The sequence below is a fragment of the Aspergillus tubingensis genome (genome assembly GCF_013340325.1).
Source record: "Aspergillus tubingensis WU-2223L DNA, scaffold_3, whole genome shotgun sequence".
Classification (NCBI taxonomy): domain Eukaryota; kingdom Fungi; phylum Ascomycota; class Eurotiomycetes; order Eurotiales; family Aspergillaceae; genus Aspergillus; species Aspergillus tubingensis.
Window position 1 is genome coordinate 1,894,571 of NW_023336277.1, and position 17,316 is coordinate 1,911,886.

Consider the following 17,316-nt stretch of genomic DNA (forward strand, 5'->3'; position numbering starts at 1 on the left):
GTTGAAGTGAGTAAACCCTCATTTACTCCCTTTTCCTCAGGGAATCCAGCAGTTCGAGTGTTGGCTTGAAGTGAATTGGACCACCCAGGAGCGACTATAAGAACCCCCTTCTTCCCCACCTAAGCAGGTCCGCAAGGAGCGAAACTGGCTGTATAGGAGATCAGTAATATAATGTTTCGGACCATTTCTATAGCTCAATACTAACTCTGGGTTCAGGATGAGATCAAAGAATTCTGGAAACCTGATGAAAGCAGCGAAAATATTAGAAGCGGCGCTTTCTCGATAAGTCATTCCCGTCGCTTAGGCACGACCAAGTTTGCCGATTTGAGAAGCGCATTACTCATACTTTTTGGATGGTACACAAACAATGGAAAACGGAGATCTTCGCATTAAGGAAAATAACCAAGATGAATCTCAGAACATTCTAATTGCAATGGCCAGGGGCAGCTCCGCAGAAGCGCTTTATTTCAAGGGCCCAAGAGAAAGGTGGATTCGTTTTTGTCTTCCCGATGGCGGATTCCTGCCAGAGAAATCTACTTTCTCACATGGGGATACGGCGGTCTGCTTCAGGATCATCGATCGGGACATTGCATCAAAGCTCTCGTTTGAGATATTTGCGACGGAGGAAATATCGAAAAAAAAGCACGAGTTGCATCCAGAAAACGTGGTTCACTCTGCACGACTGGAATTCTCATTGCATATCGATGGGAAGCAGCCTCGATGTGTCCAGGACTTTGCCTTCAAGAAACATTTCACAGTCAAGGCAACGGAAGGACAGTCCGGAGTCGAGTATGAACATCCATGCTATATTGACGTGGAGTTCACCACCATTGGCGGCGTTTCCTATGGTGTATACCATGAGAATGTTTCGCGTCTCAATGGACCAGCCAAGAGAGTGTTCGAGCATCTACAGCTTCTGACATCTCGCAACAACCGGGAACTGAGAACAGTGAAGTTCCGATCTAGATCCCGCGAAGATGGACCATATAGCCTCCTTTCTTGATACCTTGGGTGGTCTATCGGGGTATCTCCCTAATTCCAAGGCGTTCCACCCATATCGCGGCCACAGTGGTGAGCCCAGAATTATATTTAGCCAATAAGTGCCTAGGCTGTTGGTAGAACAAGATTATAGATTCTCTCTTGTGAAGTTTAGACCAATGGACTTTTTCCATGATATTAACAAATACATGGTCAAATTCGCATATGGAACAACAATCGAGTGGCGGTGTTAAATATAAACAAGTCAAAAGGTTACAGGAGGTTCCATGCGGTATTCGAATCATGAGGGTTGGATCTGCCATTATGGCCCACGTTCATCCGGATTCTAATCAAATCAAAGATAACCTATTGCCAACCGAGATAAGAGGAACCGAGATCCTGTTACCGGAATATACAGACGTGAAACTCATTGTTAAAGTTCCCCAGGTCACAGGACCCGCCGTTGAGTGGAAAATCAGTGGCTTCACAGTTACTGAGTATACTGAGAATTTATTACCTGATAAGCTAAACATTGTTCTCTACGGCGGAAGGATTAGCAAATTACAAAAAAAAGAATCTACTGTTAACTACGGTGAGTCATGAAGTTTGATATTAACAAAGCCCCTGTCAAACGACAAATTAATGCGCTAGAGAAGCTGTGCTCAGGCAAGGATGGAGTCTACTGATAGCATGACCTTCTTCTAAATCAAGAAAACAGTGCTTTGAAAACTGTGGACCTCCTAGAGGGAATCAAAGAAAACATGATTAGCTCAGCATTGGGGCATCTCCTTCAGTTAAGAGCCTGGACTTACTAGCAGAAAGCAGCCTTCAGATCTCTTCGCCTGACAAAGGCAGGTTGTTCTCCTTTGGAGGGTTATTCAGATTGCAGCAAGACCACCGTTCTCACTGCGATAGCAATATTTCTTTATAACTGTGGTTTAAACGTCCTCCTCCTCGGAGCTAGTAATACCGCTGTGGATATCCTGATGGATCAACTCACCGCACTGCATAGCATTCATTACGTGCGTATTCATCGTGGAGAAATCGAGAGCCGGTCCAGAGCGTCTGCTTGTCCATGGGATTCCGATGAAGGCGCGGGCCTAACTAATCTCGAGAACTATACCGATGCTGAGAAATTAAGTACTCTCGTCGGGTTTTTGCAATCTCTCAAGAATATACAATCCCAACAGAGCATAAGTATTAATGATTATACTCTCCCAACTTACATCAAGGAAAGATATACTGAGAGGTTGAACGCCGGTGAAAAAAGTGCCACTAAATCTGGCACCGGGAGCAAAAAGATATGATACTGTGGTTCCGGATGGGATTACCAATTTAAACAAGTATGACATACAGAATGCATATGAAGTTGTCAACAACTACTTATCTAAGCCAAAAGATCAACGCCTGGGCCCTTCTTCCCCAGAGGAGGACGCAAAATGGCTAGCAAAGGAGACCGCATTTAAGAAATACTGGGATACCATTGGTGAACTTGTGGTCCAGGATGCATCCATTGTAGCCTACACGCACAATCTAGCCGGCACACCTATCGTCAGGAGAAATCTTGGTGCAAACAGGAAGAAAATTGTTATTATTGCAGACGAAGATGGACAGGCTCTCGAGCCAGACGTGCTGATGCCTCTCGTTTCTCTAGACAGGCCGGGGGATGTTCTAGGAACAATAAGAGGGGGTGACCGACAGCAACCCCCCTGGCAGTTACAGCGTCTGAGGTCCCCGGGTACAACGAATTCGGATACCAGATGGGAAGATCGCTATTTGATCGACTTTCGTCACTCCCAATTCCCCTTTACACTAGTTTCTGAGCAACACCGCATGCAGCCGCGCCTTTCGAAATCTCCATCCGCTTTCACCTACTATGGGAAAATGACTGACGACCCGATCGTTCAATCAATTTCCATTGATACTAAGTTTTTAGATGCGCTACTTGATTGGATCAAGACCAGAGTACCAGATGTCAATTTCAAATCGGGCATGGAACTCAACGGCGTCAATGTGATGGATGGGGAGACTGTGGTCAATGACAGAACTCGGTCTCGTTCAAATCTTGCCAATGTCACTATCTTTGATGTTGACCCTGAGCACATTGACAATACAGGTAGATTGGCTGAAGCCTTGAATGTCCTATCGAAAGGTCTTCCGTTTTTGGAAGAACGTTGACTTCTTCTAGTAAGATTCCGTTGCGACGTGGACCTTGAGCACATTGACAATACAGCCAGATGGCTGGGGTTCTATAGGGCCTATTAAAAGATCTTCCATATACCAAGCCATACAACGCGTACCGCACTCACAGTGGCGACGTGAGAATTCAGTAAATCGCGTATTACCCCACAGAGGACTGTGCTGTGCTGTGCTGTGCTGGGCTCTGGCTCAACATGCTGATGCTGTGGATATTCTCAAGATAATGAAATTAACTTATTTATCTCCCACGGTGGAGGCGTGAGAATATTGCATGGTCAGCAGACGCCGCGTGTGATTGTGGAATGGGATTATAGATCGAAAAGATTGGAAGTGTGACGGACATTTTTGACAACGTCGATGAGTACGTTGTCAAATTTACTTATGATTCTCAGGGTCTGAGAATGACATATAGCTAATAAACCCACAAAAAAAAAGGGTTCGTTACATCTCCAGCCCTTAATTCACCTTTGTTTCGTTTTAATCATTCGAATGGAGACATATTGCCAGACAGCAATAAACAAGGCAATTGGACAAATTTGGTGTCGTGTGGTCGACATTCAGAAATTATCGACGAATATAATATAGGGAGGTTATGGCATATAGCACCTTGCTATAACGGCGAAGAGTGGACTGTTTGTCCAATAATACTTACTGGGTTCCTCTAGTCAAATTCTGAGCAGTCGATATCTTTAACAAGGTTGGTAAATCCATCATATAAAGACATATGGAACCTTGCTCGAATGGAGACGCCAATACGAGCAGATCAAAAGACTCCAGGAGGTACCAGCGATATTCCTATTACGAGGATCGGATCTGCTATCATTGCCCACATCCGTCCGGATGCAGAGTCCCTCAAAGACAACTTGCTAACCACGGAGATGAAGGGGACCGAGATAGTCTTTCCCGGCTTTACAGGACTTACCGGCCAGAATAACAATAAGAAAAATAGATTCTGCTATAATCGCACACGTCCGTCCGGACCTTTTTTATATCAAAGACAATTTGTTGCCGACAGAGCTGCGTGGATAGAAGTCATGTTACCGGAGTTTACGGACATGAAACTCACGGTAAAGGTTCACCAGACGTTAGACCCAACAGCGGACTATATAGTTAGCGGCTTTACTCTCGCTGAATATTTTTGGGATGATATAAATGCTATGAATTACAGGGAATGGGCATGACTTTGCCCGAGTTTACCGATTTTAAACTAACAGTCAAGGTTCCCCAGACCTCAGGCCCAGTCTCGGATTGTGCAGCCACTGGCTTCACTCTCGCTGAGTATCCTTGGCAAGGTATTTAATACTACAAGATATAGAAACCGGCCATATTGCCGGAGTTCACAGACGTTAAACTCACAATAAAAGTCCCGCAGACATCGGGTCCAATTTCGAATTGGAAAGGTGAGTGAGTGGGTTTACAGTGGCCGAGTACACTGAATATATCTCACCAGATGAGTTGAACGTGGTACTCTACGGCGAACAGATTGACAAATTACTGAAAGACAGAGCTTTCACTGGTGAAGGGTCTGGGAGTCATAATTTTCGATATCATTGGGGCCGCTGTGGAAAGGCAAGTAAATGCTTTTGGGAAGCTTCGCTCGGGCGAGAGTGGAGTCAATTGGTGTTGGGTTGATATTCGAGAAAACGGTGGGATACATGCTTTTTAATACCATCGTCTTTGCTTAGTGATGGGTCTGGGTGGTAACCGGTATTATCAGAGAACCTGGAAGATAGAAGCAGCTGATCACGATCACTAGATTTTGATGAGGGAACGTTCTTTAATTGGAATATTGGCTTCATATGCGAATATATGTGGTTTTGTGCATGCTTGCAGTTACTTATTTTCAGGTAGAAGCAAGCGATTGGTGGGTAGTAGTACATAGGATACAGTCTGGCAATATCAAAACTCAAATGTTAAGATTTCTCACTAAAACTGACACGATGGTGCTTAATCGGTTACTGTAGCTTCTAAGCATGTAGGAAGGCTACTACTACCTGCACCCAAAAACCACAGTAGCAACGATTGGCGTAATATCAGATAAAAGACACAGTATACGTCAAGCTCCGAGAGCTACAAAGAACAAACGCGTCCAAAGTCGACTCGAACATATTGCCGTCCATACTGGACTCTACAGTCCGCGCGCATACGTGTCAAGGTACGCAGCCGTGGCATTGTCTATGAACAGTTAGCAAAATCTTCATTCATCAAGAGAAATCTAAACTTACAAGACTCCACACCCTTCTCCACATTCAGGTTCATATACACGGGACGGGCCTAGGATAAGGGTATTAGCATGACTGCTACGCGAGAGATTTGTTCTTCTTTCATGTACATACCGTCTCGCCGCCCTTTTCCAACCAGTCATAAATTGACTGTGCATTCTGAACAGTGGAGCTCCAGTACTGAGGAAGTACATCCAGACAGGCTTGGAAAGACAGCAACCCGCTCTGTTGCATGCCCTGCAGGTCCTGACGCGCACTTCGGATGGTCTCAAGAAGCTTCTTGAGATCCTCTTTTTCAAAGGTCTTCTGATTGATTTTGTTTTTCACCACTAAAGGGTATAGTTAGCATACAAGATCTATTCAGAGGGAAGCGAAGCAAAAACTCACCGCCAGCGGCAATGTACAGACCCAGAGCGGCAGCTAAAGACACGCCAGCGAAGATGAGCCCTCCAATCTGCACCAACCAAGATTTAGTAAAAGGTAACTTGTTTGGGTTGAGTAGTGTTAGTTGTGGGACTTTATCACGTACAAGAATCAACGGCTTGACAGGCTCGAATAAAGTCCCCAGCGCGTTCGCAATTGGAATAGCTGCTCCTGCGAGCGCGACCATTACTTTTTGGGCCGTCTCAATCGAATTCAGTTCCCGTGTTAGGCTGCGGATCTCCTGTTCAAGATCCGCAATTTGTTGTGTCAATTCTCCTTCTTTGCCTTCGGCCCATGTAGAGTAAGTATCTACGAAGGAGGAAAAGTTGTTCTTGACGGCGGAGAACTGTTCCTGGATGTCTTCGGCGGTCGCCCCAAGCTTGTTGGTATCCTGCGATTACAATAGGCTGTTAGTAATTATTCACTAAAATAGTTGCAATAAGAGTAATCAGAGGCGCATAACTTACCGAGACGAAGGCTTTGGCTTTGACCTTTCGGTCCTCGAGGGAGATGGTGCTGTCGGCACAATATTTTACGATGACTTTGTCGAAACCTAATGCCAAGGTCAGAGAGAAGTAACTGACAAAATAACCCCGAAAGATGGCTACACACTTTTGCCCTTCTGAGAAATATCAGCTGCCAGGTTTCGACTATTCTGAAGGACTTGATTGTAATCCTGTGCAACTAGTCAGCACCAAAAATTGCCAGCAACACCGGCTTTTTGACTTTACCTGGCGAATTCCGGCAACGGTATCCGCAAAGCCCTCGTTATACTTTTGGTCAATGACAGCCAGCTTTTGCTGAATATCAATGAGACGGCTGTCGATATTCACCGATGCTTGAGACGCAGCTGTTCCTGACAGCGCCATCCCATTCTGACCTTCCTCAGACGAGAGGTGTTGTCCAACACCGACCGTAAAGTCGGCCTTTTGCTGGTCCGTCTGCAGTGGCTTATGGTCTTCGTAGCCATTGGCCAGGACAAAGATCTCCTCCTCCGAAAGAGAGTTAGCAGCCTCGAGGGCCTTCTCGACAGTTGGGTTACTGCCGACGAGGCGCTCTAGCTTTCCGGCGACCTCATCATAGCTCGGAGGGGAGTTGTCGGCTGTGTAGGCTGGTGCTGGAAGAGGAGACATGGTCAATCACTGAATGCAATTGAGAAGGAATTTGTTGAGTATAATGATAGCAGGGGATTTTCTTGTAAGGAAATTGGACTTGAGGATTGTTGTTTTTCTTTCCACTGGCGGGATTGATGCCGACCTTAAATAAAATCGGCAGCCGGATTGTCACTTCGTCATTTTGCAACATTTTCCCTTCAATAAACTAGCATCATCGATTCTCCAAACCATATCGTCGGAATCGCCGAAGGTATCAGATTCCTACATGATACACGATAAGAAATTTAGAATGATAGATTGCTGCATCTTGCCACCGAATGACGGACGCGGAGCTGCAACGTCGGGGTCTGCTCCAAGTAGGGTTGCATAAACTAGCTGCATGTCAATCCCTGCAGCTGCAGACAAGCTGAAAATGCAGGACTCCCGTCTCAGGCCGCATATCCGGTGTTGCCACTGCATTAACCACGTAATCTATGCCGGAAACCCCAAAAAGTAACGGATATTCTATATCCTAGTTGATTCTGATGTTATAGTCCTTCTCCTGTACTTGTTATTCCAGGTCCGGCGACATACGAATGAAAATCGCGCACCACATATTAAAGCCCCTCATTTGCACGTCAGAGCACTACAGAAACGGAGAGAAGACAGGATATAATCCGCTCGCATTCATCTTCCAACTACTATCATTGGCCATACACCCTGCCGTGCAAATCAGCTGAAGCCATACGACCATGTCTTCTCTAGTCCTCCCCTCTGCGACTAGTGTCCTCCGCAAATTGAATGAGCAGAGATCCAGTCCAGCTTCAGTGTCAGCTTGTCTCACGGCCGTCTTTTCGTTGTCCGAGTCTGAGCGCAAGGCCCTGGTCGAATTCCCTGCCAAGTACCAGATCGTACCTACTGACAAGGAAGCATTCACGACCGCAGCTGTGCAGGCACTGGCTTCAGACGACTTGGATCAAGCGCTTGAGGATGCTGCCAGTGGGGCCTCTGCTGCAGTTAAGGGCATCATTGAACTAATGGTCGCGCTGCTCCTCAATTTATCATGGGCTGATGCAATGAACGGCACACACCTCACTGAAGAGTATGAACCGATTCTCAGGGTAAGTCACTTTCACGTACCATGGCGCAACGATGCATTCTCTGTATTCTGACTCGCTAATACTATCTCGTTCATTCAGCTCTACTGTGAGACTATGAGGGATGGGATTCCACTATCCAACACTATTGCTCAGTATGCTGAAGGTAGGAACCAGTTTCATGTGAATGCGTATCTGCTCTAAACAGTCTGCAGACTTCGATAACAAGATCATTGAATTCTGTGCGGATAGTTCTCTCACTATAGATGAGCGCCTGTCGACAATCCGAAAGTACATTAAGGTAAGAGTCTTTCGGCAACAGAGTCATCGGATTACGGAAGGTTAATGGACGCGTCTGTCTCTACTAGGATGCGGAAGGACACCAAATCACAGCCAATGAGATGCACAGCACTCTAGAGTCGATATTCGACAAAACTCTGGATTTCGTAAACCAACTTGGGAGCCAGACACTACTGGTGCGAGATGCAAATGACGAAAAGGAGGCAAAAGCCTTTCCTACACCGAGGTCAGCAAAGATGATCTTTTCAGCTGGCCCGCTCGATGCAATCATCCCGGCACTCCGAGTCGCTTTGGAATCACCTTTCGGGTCATATGTGACGGTATTCCTAGCATCCTAACACATTGATAGGCCAATGAAGACGCGCTGACCGAGATTAGATTGCTGGCTTGCTTGGAATCGCAAACCCCGAAGCGATCAACGCGGCCTATTCTTTAGCTGCATCTAGTAAGCATTCCTTTCATCTTTATCACAACTACTATACTGGGTTAGGCTTCTAACAAGACTATAGTGGTCAGTCGGGAGCATTTACCTATCAATGCAGTCATTTCCGACCTAGCCACACGATCGGGGAGTGCAACGGATACGAACACGGACTATTTCGACGAGTTTCGAGAGCATATTGAAGTCCTCGCTGGCTATTGGCAAAGTACACTCGTCGATGCGCGAAAGATTGAGCTATGGCTGGATGATGGTGCCTCGCTCGTAGTAAGTTCTGAACTCCTGAAATCATTTACTCTCTTCACACTGATGCAATCAGGACATGCCCACGTACATGAACATGGCATTGAATGAAGGGGCCAAGATCTGTAAGTCTACATGAGGATCCACTCCTTTCATTTAGCTGAGATGCAATGCGTAGACTAATTCCTTGGCTTAGATGTGGAAGTAGGCAAGTACTTGCGACTGTACGCCGAAGAAACTAGCCAGATTCCTTGGGATGAGTGGTTGAACGCCGATGAGAGGATCCGTAATTGAGCATAGCTATCTGTGATCTGGATGTATGCCTGCTGTTAGAGGTCTCTCGGCCACCCATACTTTTTCTGTCTATGATCTACCATTTTGAATGCTAGTCCTTGCTGCAATGAAACAAGAATTCTCTCTGGAAATAGAAATAAATACGTCAATTCCTTCGGGTAATTCATTGATCTCCGTCAATGACAGGGGTTCATGGCGTATATTTGCCACCAAAAATAAAGGCGATGTAGAGACGGGGAAAGTCCAGACCTCAGCTCTCAGCCTTGGGAAACCAATCTACCTAAGGATGTGTTTTATAGTGGCCGCCGATCAAACGGGGGTGTCTGTATCCTTCTTAGTGGTCAATGTATAATGTCGCTGGAGGACCGGACCAACGGCCGGAGGATTAAGATACACGTACTACAATGCGGCTAAGGCCTTTGATATCCCTGTCTCCATCATGTATTAGTTTAGCACTTATATGTTACTACTCCGCAACGAGTATATCCAGCCGTCCAATAGATTGATTGCTCCCACTAGATAATTAATAGCGGGACACCAGCTGAGAATTGCGGACAGTTCTCTTTAACTTCCTTCCCCTCCTACACTGCATGCATACGCATACACACACCCCACTTCACCGTTAGCATCTCCCGCACGAAGACAACTCTGTTTTCCCGGGATTTGAAAGACACCCCAAGTTTAATTAATTACTAACTGGTGAGTGTGTGTGGCTTTCCTAGATGTCATGTATGAAGCTGCATGTTGAACTCAATTGCCACATCTCGTGCACATCCTCCACTTCGTTCTTTCCTAAAGCATGTCCTATGGCGCGATTATTTCTCCTTTGAGCAGGTGGCAAAGGCAGAACCTGGACTCAGCCCTCCGGAATGCTGAACTTCCTCGAACCTCAGCTGTGCCTTGGCGGTGCAGGTGACTTGCGACATGGGGACTCAGTCGATTCAGCTGCTTCCCCTCCATGTCCCCGAACCAACTATCATCCTTGTCATCTTTCTCCTCGACCCTTGGTAACCAACATCTACTGCAAGTTCGAGGCAGCTCAGCTTGAGGATTGTGCATAGCATGACGCATCTCGAAAAGAATATGCAGGCAGACTTGCCACCTCCTCCTTTAGAGATGAAAAGAGAATGAATGAACGATGGCCAAAGTATATAAGGTAGCCAGCAAAGGACATGAAGACTCTTACTATCGACAAAGAAGCACCATTCTCTCGTATCTATTCGAAGGACAGACTACACCACGAGCTAAATCATCTATTTTCAATCTACTCTTTTCTTCTCTACACGGTTCAATCCACCACTGTCTCACAATGGCAACCACAACAATTGTTCCTCCTCCTACCTACGTGGCTGGGGACTCCCCACCCTCCTATGAGGAGGTCGCCAACAAAGTCAACCAGCTGGTGGGCAGTGACCCTACTCCCCAGAAGTATCTGGACGTAGCGACATCACTCTCTGAAGAGGAGCGGAAAGTCCTCAGCGATGGAGCCGAGGCCAACAATCCCATCAAGACCGAGGATGATAAGAGGAAGCTGTCGTTGGGTGCCGCAAAGACCATGTCCAGAGAGGACACAGTGGCCAAGATGCAAGAGGACGCGAGTGCTGCCAGCGCGGCAGTCGTGGCGATTGATGGCTCGTTCACAGCCTTGCAAGTGAAGATTGCCGAGATTGATCAGCTCGAACAGACAAACTTTCTTGTGCAGTTGAATGAAAATAAATCCGTATGCATGGCTTGCCCCTCTACCCCTTCTTTTCTCCTTCTTAGGAGTTTCTGTCAAGGGACATGAGCCGTGAATTGTTTATGCTAATTTACTTCGTCTTTGCAAGAAATACAACGATGTGCTCACCACTAGCCGGACTATGGCTGCTGAAATCAGTCAGTATGGCTCCAGTAAGTTTTACTTACCCTCCGCTCATCCTAGACTTCCTCACGCTGACACTCCACTGCAACTCTAGGCTTCGATAAGCTTATTGTTCCACTATGTTCTGATGAGAGTCTAACCGTGGAACTACGATTGGAACAAATCAACAAATTCATTGAAGTCAGTCATCCATATCAAATACGTATGCTATGTTCCGACAAGCTAACTAGTTCGCTCACTATAGAGGGCAGATGGATTCAGGGAGAAGGGCGAACAGATTAATAAAGATTTCGATAATCTAGTCAACGATTTTATCTCGTTCAAAGCTCAGTTCGGTCAGTGGGGTAAAGATAAGCAGGGGGAACTGAGACAGGATATAGAGGACCTACTCGCAGATATCAGCGACTTGAATGACAAGTTGGGCAAGCTGCGTATATCTCTATTGGCACTCGGTGTTGGCCTGGGAGCCGGGCTGGCAGCAGCTGGTATTGGACTTGCCTTGTCGGGGCCTGTTGCTCCATTTATCTTGGTATGTCCCTGCTCAACTGGGTTGCCTTTTTCCACCTCCCCCCCTCTCTTTACTTGGGCGTATGTTTCTGGAAATAGATCCACGACACTTAATAACTAACATGGATATATCTTACAGATCGGTGGTCTTATTTTCGCCGGAGCCACGGCTGCTGCAGTGGCCGGCATCGCCATTTCCATGGGCAGTAAGTCTGCTTTCTTAGAAATTTAAGTTCTTGGGGAGATGTGAAGCTTACAAAATCATCTCTACAGTCATACAAAATGAGATTGATGGGAAAAATCAGCAGATCAAGGATAAAAATGCCGAGATTGATGCTATTGATCAAGCTCGAACTGGCTTGGAGACCTTGGGCGATGAGCAGTTTACTGTGTTTCAGCAGAACGTCAAGGTCCTCCAGAGCTACTGGACCGTAGTGCAGGCCGATGCAGTAGAGATCAAAGGCTGGCTGCAAGACGGAGCTAATATGGCGGTACGAGAACCCCTCTCCAATCGGAAGAAAAGACATGAAGGGATGTATAATTGCAGTGACTGACTCCTCTCCTCTTCTTCTGGATGGGGTCATGCAGAGTGCACCCACCTATATGCAGAATTCGCTCAACGAGGCCGTGTCTGTTTGTACGTTGCCATTTGCCTGCTCCCACCCTTTCATACTTAACAGTTAATTATTTGGTTCGCTAACCATCAATGGCTACAGACGCATCTTTGGGCAAGTATATGGATGTATATGCAAAGGGAATCGTGATTTGATCGGACCCCAGTGTGTGGCCCAGTTCACCTGCCAGAATGCAGACAGGATTGTCTAGGGGTTCGATCATGACTCCTTTTGCTCCGCAACTTCGGAAGGAAAATGATGGAAGAATCAGAACCAGCCAGAGTGAGAGGGATATTTTGGGGCGATCCACGCCTTCCTTTTCTTTTATCCGACATTCGTTTAGTTGATAACTTTTGGAAACAATATATCATAATAGCTACTGGATAACAATAGCTTTTATACATACGGGTCTAACATATCAACCATTCGTAATCAACAGCAGATAAGCTATGGACGATATGTCTAACCCCCCTCTTCGCCTCCGTTCGGGGGAGCACCCTCATCCTCCGACGCAGCACCCTCTACCTCTGCCAACGCCTCGCGCTGCGACTTCTTCTCCTCCGTGCCGTTAGCCGGCACCGAGACCAGCCTGGCAGCCGGAATACCACCAGATGTGATGTAGAGGAACTCCTCTTGCGAGTAGTGGTCGAGGTGACCGAAGAAAGCAGAGAAACTAGATACAAGTATTAGATTAATCCCTATCATGTAAAAGGATCAAGGAAAACAGGGGAGTGGTCAACATACGCATGAGTTTCTTCCTCCTCGCGGAAGATTCGATCGTAGATCTCACGCTGCTTGAACTCATTAATGGTATCAGCATGCTTGTCAAAATCGATAGGATCTTTGCCCGTCTCATGAGTCTTCTTGTTATAGGAGTCGAAGACGGGCCGTTCAAGAAGCAAGCCCAGACCAGGCGCCTTAGGGATAGCGATCTTACTGGCACCGTAGGTCTCGACAATGCGCTGGGGATCACAACCGCAGCGCACGACCATGGCAGCCATGGCGACCATCTTGCGAATCTGGTGCATCATGAAACTTTGGCCGTGGACCTTGAGGCTGAGCCATTCCGTGCCGTTGATGATGATGGGCTGTTCGGCCATCTTGAAGGACTTAATGTGACGTTTCGAGGATGGATCGGCGTGTGTCTTTTGGATTGTGTAGTTAAAGAAGTTGTTCGTTCCGACGTACTTGTCCAGGGCTTCTTGCACGCGGGCCAGGCGTTGGGCCGGAATCCGGTAGGCCCTCTTCGCCTGGAGGTAGGCGGCTTTGATGGCCTTGACGGTCTCGAAGACCTTACGTCGGCGCGCTTCTTCGGCTTCGTCGTTTTCGTTGGCGTTTGCGGGCTTTTCTTCGGTAGATGGCTGTTCGGTGGTTTCCTCTGATGCGGGCTTGTCTTGTGTCTGGAACATGTCGTCTTGCGCGGACCGGTCCTCATCGTTCAGGTGGAGCACCTTCTCAACGAGCTTGCGGATATCCTCGGGCGTGTTCTCGAGGATCGGTCGGACGTACTTCTCGTCGGTCTCTTCCCAGTAGCTCGCTACCTCTTCCTGTCGGGCCTTGTAGCCCTCCATGTCACCTTCCTTCTCGGCGTACTCGACGAGCTTCTTGCCCAGGTAGGTGCTGGGGTGAGGCGGCAGGAAACAGTGGGTTGGGATGAGGTATTCGTAGATGCGAGAGTCGCACAGCTGATAACTGCTGAACGACTTGTTCGTGACGAGAATGTCCCATACGCGAATCTGCGAGCTGAGCTTCTCGTTGATCTTCTGGATGATGTCTTCGTCTTCGACGATCAATTTCAAGGAGACGATGTTTCCCGCGGCGTGGACACCCTTGTCGGTACGCGCGCAACGCACCAACGATGACTTCTTCGGATCGGTTGCGTTGGCCTTGGAGATGGCGCCGGCCGCCACGAACGCCGCAAAGAGCTCTCCTTCGATGGTCTTTTCCGTCTCGCTCCTACCGACAATCAGTAACAGTTCCTATGATGCTTTGAGATGAACCGCAAGAAATCGTGACCGTACAATTGCATGCCCTTGTATCCGGTTCCCGAGTATCCCAGCAGCACGGCGACCTTCTTCTTGGGGCGGCGCTGCTCGCTCTCGATATCCTCCTGAGAGAATTGCGTCGCATACACAGGAGCCCTGACCTCCTCTCCATTCTCAAGCTTGCGACGTTTCGCTTCCTGCTGAGCATCGTGGCGGGCTCTCTTATCTACCATATTCCGACTTTCTGGGTTAGCTGGAAGTCAGACAATCAATTGCTCAACCCAAATATCTCGGATCGGGGTTCTTGCACAACATACCTCCACTCGGATCGTCCCATATTCCGCTTCTTACGACCTCGATCAGCTCCGCCTCCGGCTTGCGGAGGTCTTCCTTCGTTATTGTCCATGGGATGCGACGGGCCTTAAGCGATCGTAGGTACTCGGGAGAATAGAATCGCGCTTGGGGGGTACGCAGAGAAGTGCGCGCGCCGGAAATTGACAGATGGGGGGCCAAAGAGCGTCGCAGGATAATGTGGAGCGGCATGGGAAAAGCTGCTTGTCGATGCGCTTTTCTGCTCGCCTTTTCTTTCTGTTGCCGCATTTCTATCTCCGCGCTAGTCCGATTGCGGGGATGTGCATGCCCCAGGCAGAACAATGCATGTATGCCTGAGGTGTCGGTCATCTCTCCGCCGGCTTCATTCATTCAAACCTCATCTTCTCTTTCATCTCTCGCTAGTCAATCTCCTCACTCTCCCTGCGCGGTATCTGTCGGCCTGATATATACTATAATTGAGCTCTCGCTATTTACGTCCTATCGGTAGCTCTCCGACAAAGCATGGTGATCTTGCAGCGCCGAGCTTGACACTGGAAGACAAGGACATTTGCGCCGGTTGCGCCGACTGAATATTCAGCTTGAACACTACCTCGCCATTCCCTCTTTGTATTATATTCCGCCTCCAAACACACTTATTTAAATACACCAGCTACCATGGACCTCGCAAACACTCTCATTCGCAGCGTCGTGCGCGCCTTCTACGAGACCCGCCACATCCTCGTAGTAGATGCGCTCTTCATCCACTCCGTGTACGTCCCGCGCCGATATCATCGCATCGCAATGGACACTCCATGCTAACTGGATGGTTATATAGTCTGCACGCAGAAGACCTTGCATTCCTTCTAGGTATGCAACAAAAAGACCTACGGAAGCTCTGCGCCAAGTTGCGCGAAGACCGCCTCATCTCCGTGTAAGCTGCACCTACACCTACCCCAACATCACCCTCACGAGGAAACCACCGACACTAACAATGACCCAAAAACAGGAGCACACGCGCTGAAATCCGCGATGGCTCAACACGTCCCGTGAACCGCGAATACTACTACATCCCACTACACCCCGTTGTCGACGCGATCAAATACAAAGTCTCGAAACTTACCTCCACAATAAAAGCCCAATACACACCCAGCCAAGAGCGCAAGGAATACATCTGCCTGCGTTGCGGCTCCGAATGGACCGAACTCGACGTCCTCAGTCTCTACAGCGAAGAAGGCTTCGAATGCCAAAACTGCGGGGCGATTCTCGAACGTACCGAAGATGTCAAAGGCGCCGAAGGGATCGACAGAACGGGACACGAGAAAAACAGCAAACTCATGAACCAACTGGACACGATGCTCAAACTCCTCAAACAAATCGACTCCGTCGAAATCCCTCCCAACGACTTCGACACAGCCTGGGACCATAAAATCGACGTCGTCCGGAACCAGCAAACCCACCCCACGCGAGCAGCAGTCATCGTGCCCTCGAAGCAACAACAAGAAGCCGTCCGCGGAAACACCAAGACTGATGCCACCGCCCTCGAAATCTCCCTCACCTCTAGCGAAGAGAAATCCGCCGCCGAACAAGCCGCCGAAGCGGCGCGCAAAGCGGCAGTCGAGAAACAGAATGCCCTGCCAGTCTGGCACACCCACTCCACGGTGTCCACGTCTGCGGGCGGCGGGCCGCAGGTCAAATCGGAGACCGACGTCGACATCAAACCAGAGATCAAGGGTGAAGACGAAGACCGGAAACCGGAGATCAACGGCCTGGATGACAAGGTCGCGGCGTACTATGCTGAGATGGAGCGCGAGAAGGCCCTCCAGGCACAGGAAGACGCAAGCAGTGCGGAGGAGGACTCCGATGAGTTCGATGAGTTCGAGGACGTGGGTGTGTCGGCTAGTGATGCGGGTGGTTCTCCTGCTGTTAATGCTACGCCTACCCCTGGTGGAGGCCCTACCAGTGCACCGATGCAGCAAACTTCGACTACGTCTTCGGTAGGCATCAAGCGGGAGTTGGACACGGATTACTCGAGCGTAAGCACGTCTCAGACAGCAGCGGCGACGCCAGCCACGGGAAGTGATGAAGGACCGACGGCGAAGAAGATCAAGACTGAACCGGAGGTCAAGAAAGAAGAAGAGTCGGATGAGGACGACGATGAGGAGTTTGAAGATGTGTAATATCTTATTACTGTGTGACTTTGTATTTCGCATCTCGGTATGGGCGCGGGCGCCCTCCACACCTTTTATTCCAGAGTCTTAACGGCCAGGACGTATGATAGATGAATGTAAAATTAGAAGCCACTTTGGAAGAAGTGGATGAGCTATCTACAAGATTCATTGATGTATAGTCATATTCAAATAGAATAAGTCACGACAGAGTAGTATAGTTCAACATGATTTCTTTCAACACCCTCAGAGATCACACTATCATCCCTCCGCAATCTTCATCCATCCTGTCCATCACAACACTTGTCGGAATCGCAGCATAAACCCCTGAATAAACCCTGTCACTTGAGTTACTATCAGTCGGTCGAATTCCCATCTGTAGATTCTTTTCTGTAGGAATACATCACCAACTGCAGCTGACACCCTTCTTGTCTATCAACTCTGCCCCTCCGGCATTGGAAAGACCAGATGTTTTCACCTCAATCTTCAGCATAACATATCATCCAAAGCATTGCTGGAAAGTATGCGAAGAGACACGTCCCCATCCCGAGTGTCTGAAGCTTGATCAATGTACTCCTTTACT

General features: G+C 48.2%; 6 protein-coding genes across 6 annotated transcripts; 4 read left to right on the forward strand and 2 right to left on the reverse strand.

Moving 5' to 3' along the window:
* Positions 1-367: 367 nt before the first annotated feature.
* On the forward strand, positions 368-3,156 carry AtWU_01794 (AAA domain-containing protein; the record flags this gene model as incomplete). Its single annotated transcript, XM_035496908.1, has 2 exons — positions 368-949; positions 2,335-3,156. The coding sequence occupies 2 exons, from the start codon at positions 368-370 to the stop codon at positions 3,154-3,156; spliced, it is 1,404 nt and encodes a 467-aa protein (XP_035352801.1).
* A 2,149-nt stretch (positions 3,157-5,305) lies between these two features.
* AtWU_01795 (uncharacterized protein) lies at positions 5,306-6,955 on the reverse strand (the record flags this gene model as incomplete). The annotated part of the gene is made up of 8 exons (XM_035496909.1): positions 5,306-5,352; positions 5,403-5,451; positions 5,514-5,728; positions 5,787-5,853; positions 5,929-6,213; positions 6,290-6,375; positions 6,435-6,498; positions 6,554-6,955. The coding sequence occupies 8 exons, from the start codon at positions 6,953-6,955 to the stop codon at positions 5,306-5,308; spliced, it is 1,215 nt and encodes a 404-aa protein (XP_035352802.1).
* A 713-nt stretch (positions 6,956-7,668) lies between these two features.
* On the forward strand, positions 7,669-9,289 carry AtWU_01796 (putative integral membrane protein; the record flags this gene model as incomplete). The annotated part of the gene is made up of 8 exons (XM_035496910.1): positions 7,669-8,037; positions 8,116-8,179; positions 8,229-8,314; positions 8,382-8,633; positions 8,692-8,758; positions 8,823-9,019; positions 9,072-9,120; positions 9,192-9,289. The coding sequence occupies 8 exons, from the start codon at positions 7,669-7,671 to the stop codon at positions 9,287-9,289; spliced, it is 1,182 nt and encodes a 393-aa protein (XP_035352803.1).
* Positions 9,290-10,598: 1,309 nt separating this feature from the next.
* On the forward strand, positions 10,599-12,426 carry AtWU_01797 (uncharacterized protein; the record flags this gene model as incomplete). Its single annotated transcript, XM_035496911.1, has 8 exons — positions 10,599-11,009; positions 11,116-11,179; positions 11,245-11,330; positions 11,395-11,679; positions 11,797-11,863; positions 11,931-12,148; positions 12,246-12,294; positions 12,374-12,426. 8 exons carry the CDS (start codon positions 10,599-10,601, stop codon positions 12,424-12,426), a joined length of 1,233 nt encoding a protein of 410 aa, XP_035352804.1.
* A 307-nt stretch (positions 12,427-12,733) lies between these two features.
* On the reverse strand, positions 12,734-14,799 carry AtWU_01798 (pseudouridine synthase PUS2; the record flags this gene model as incomplete). Its single annotated transcript, XM_035496912.1, has 4 exons — positions 12,734-12,944; positions 13,016-14,227; positions 14,293-14,500; positions 14,574-14,799. 4 exons carry the CDS (start codon positions 14,797-14,799, stop codon positions 12,734-12,736), a joined length of 1,857 nt encoding a protein of 618 aa, XP_035352805.1.
* Positions 14,800-15,243: 444 nt separating this feature from the next.
* Positions 15,244-16,745, forward strand: AtWU_01799 (putative transcription factor TFIIE complex alpha subunit; the record flags this gene model as incomplete). Its single annotated transcript, XM_035496913.1, has 3 exons — positions 15,244-15,338; positions 15,404-15,499; positions 15,575-16,745. The coding sequence occupies 3 exons, from the start codon at positions 15,244-15,246 to the stop codon at positions 16,743-16,745; spliced, it is 1,362 nt and encodes a 453-aa protein (XP_035352806.1).
* Positions 16,746-17,316: the final 571 nt, after the last annotated feature.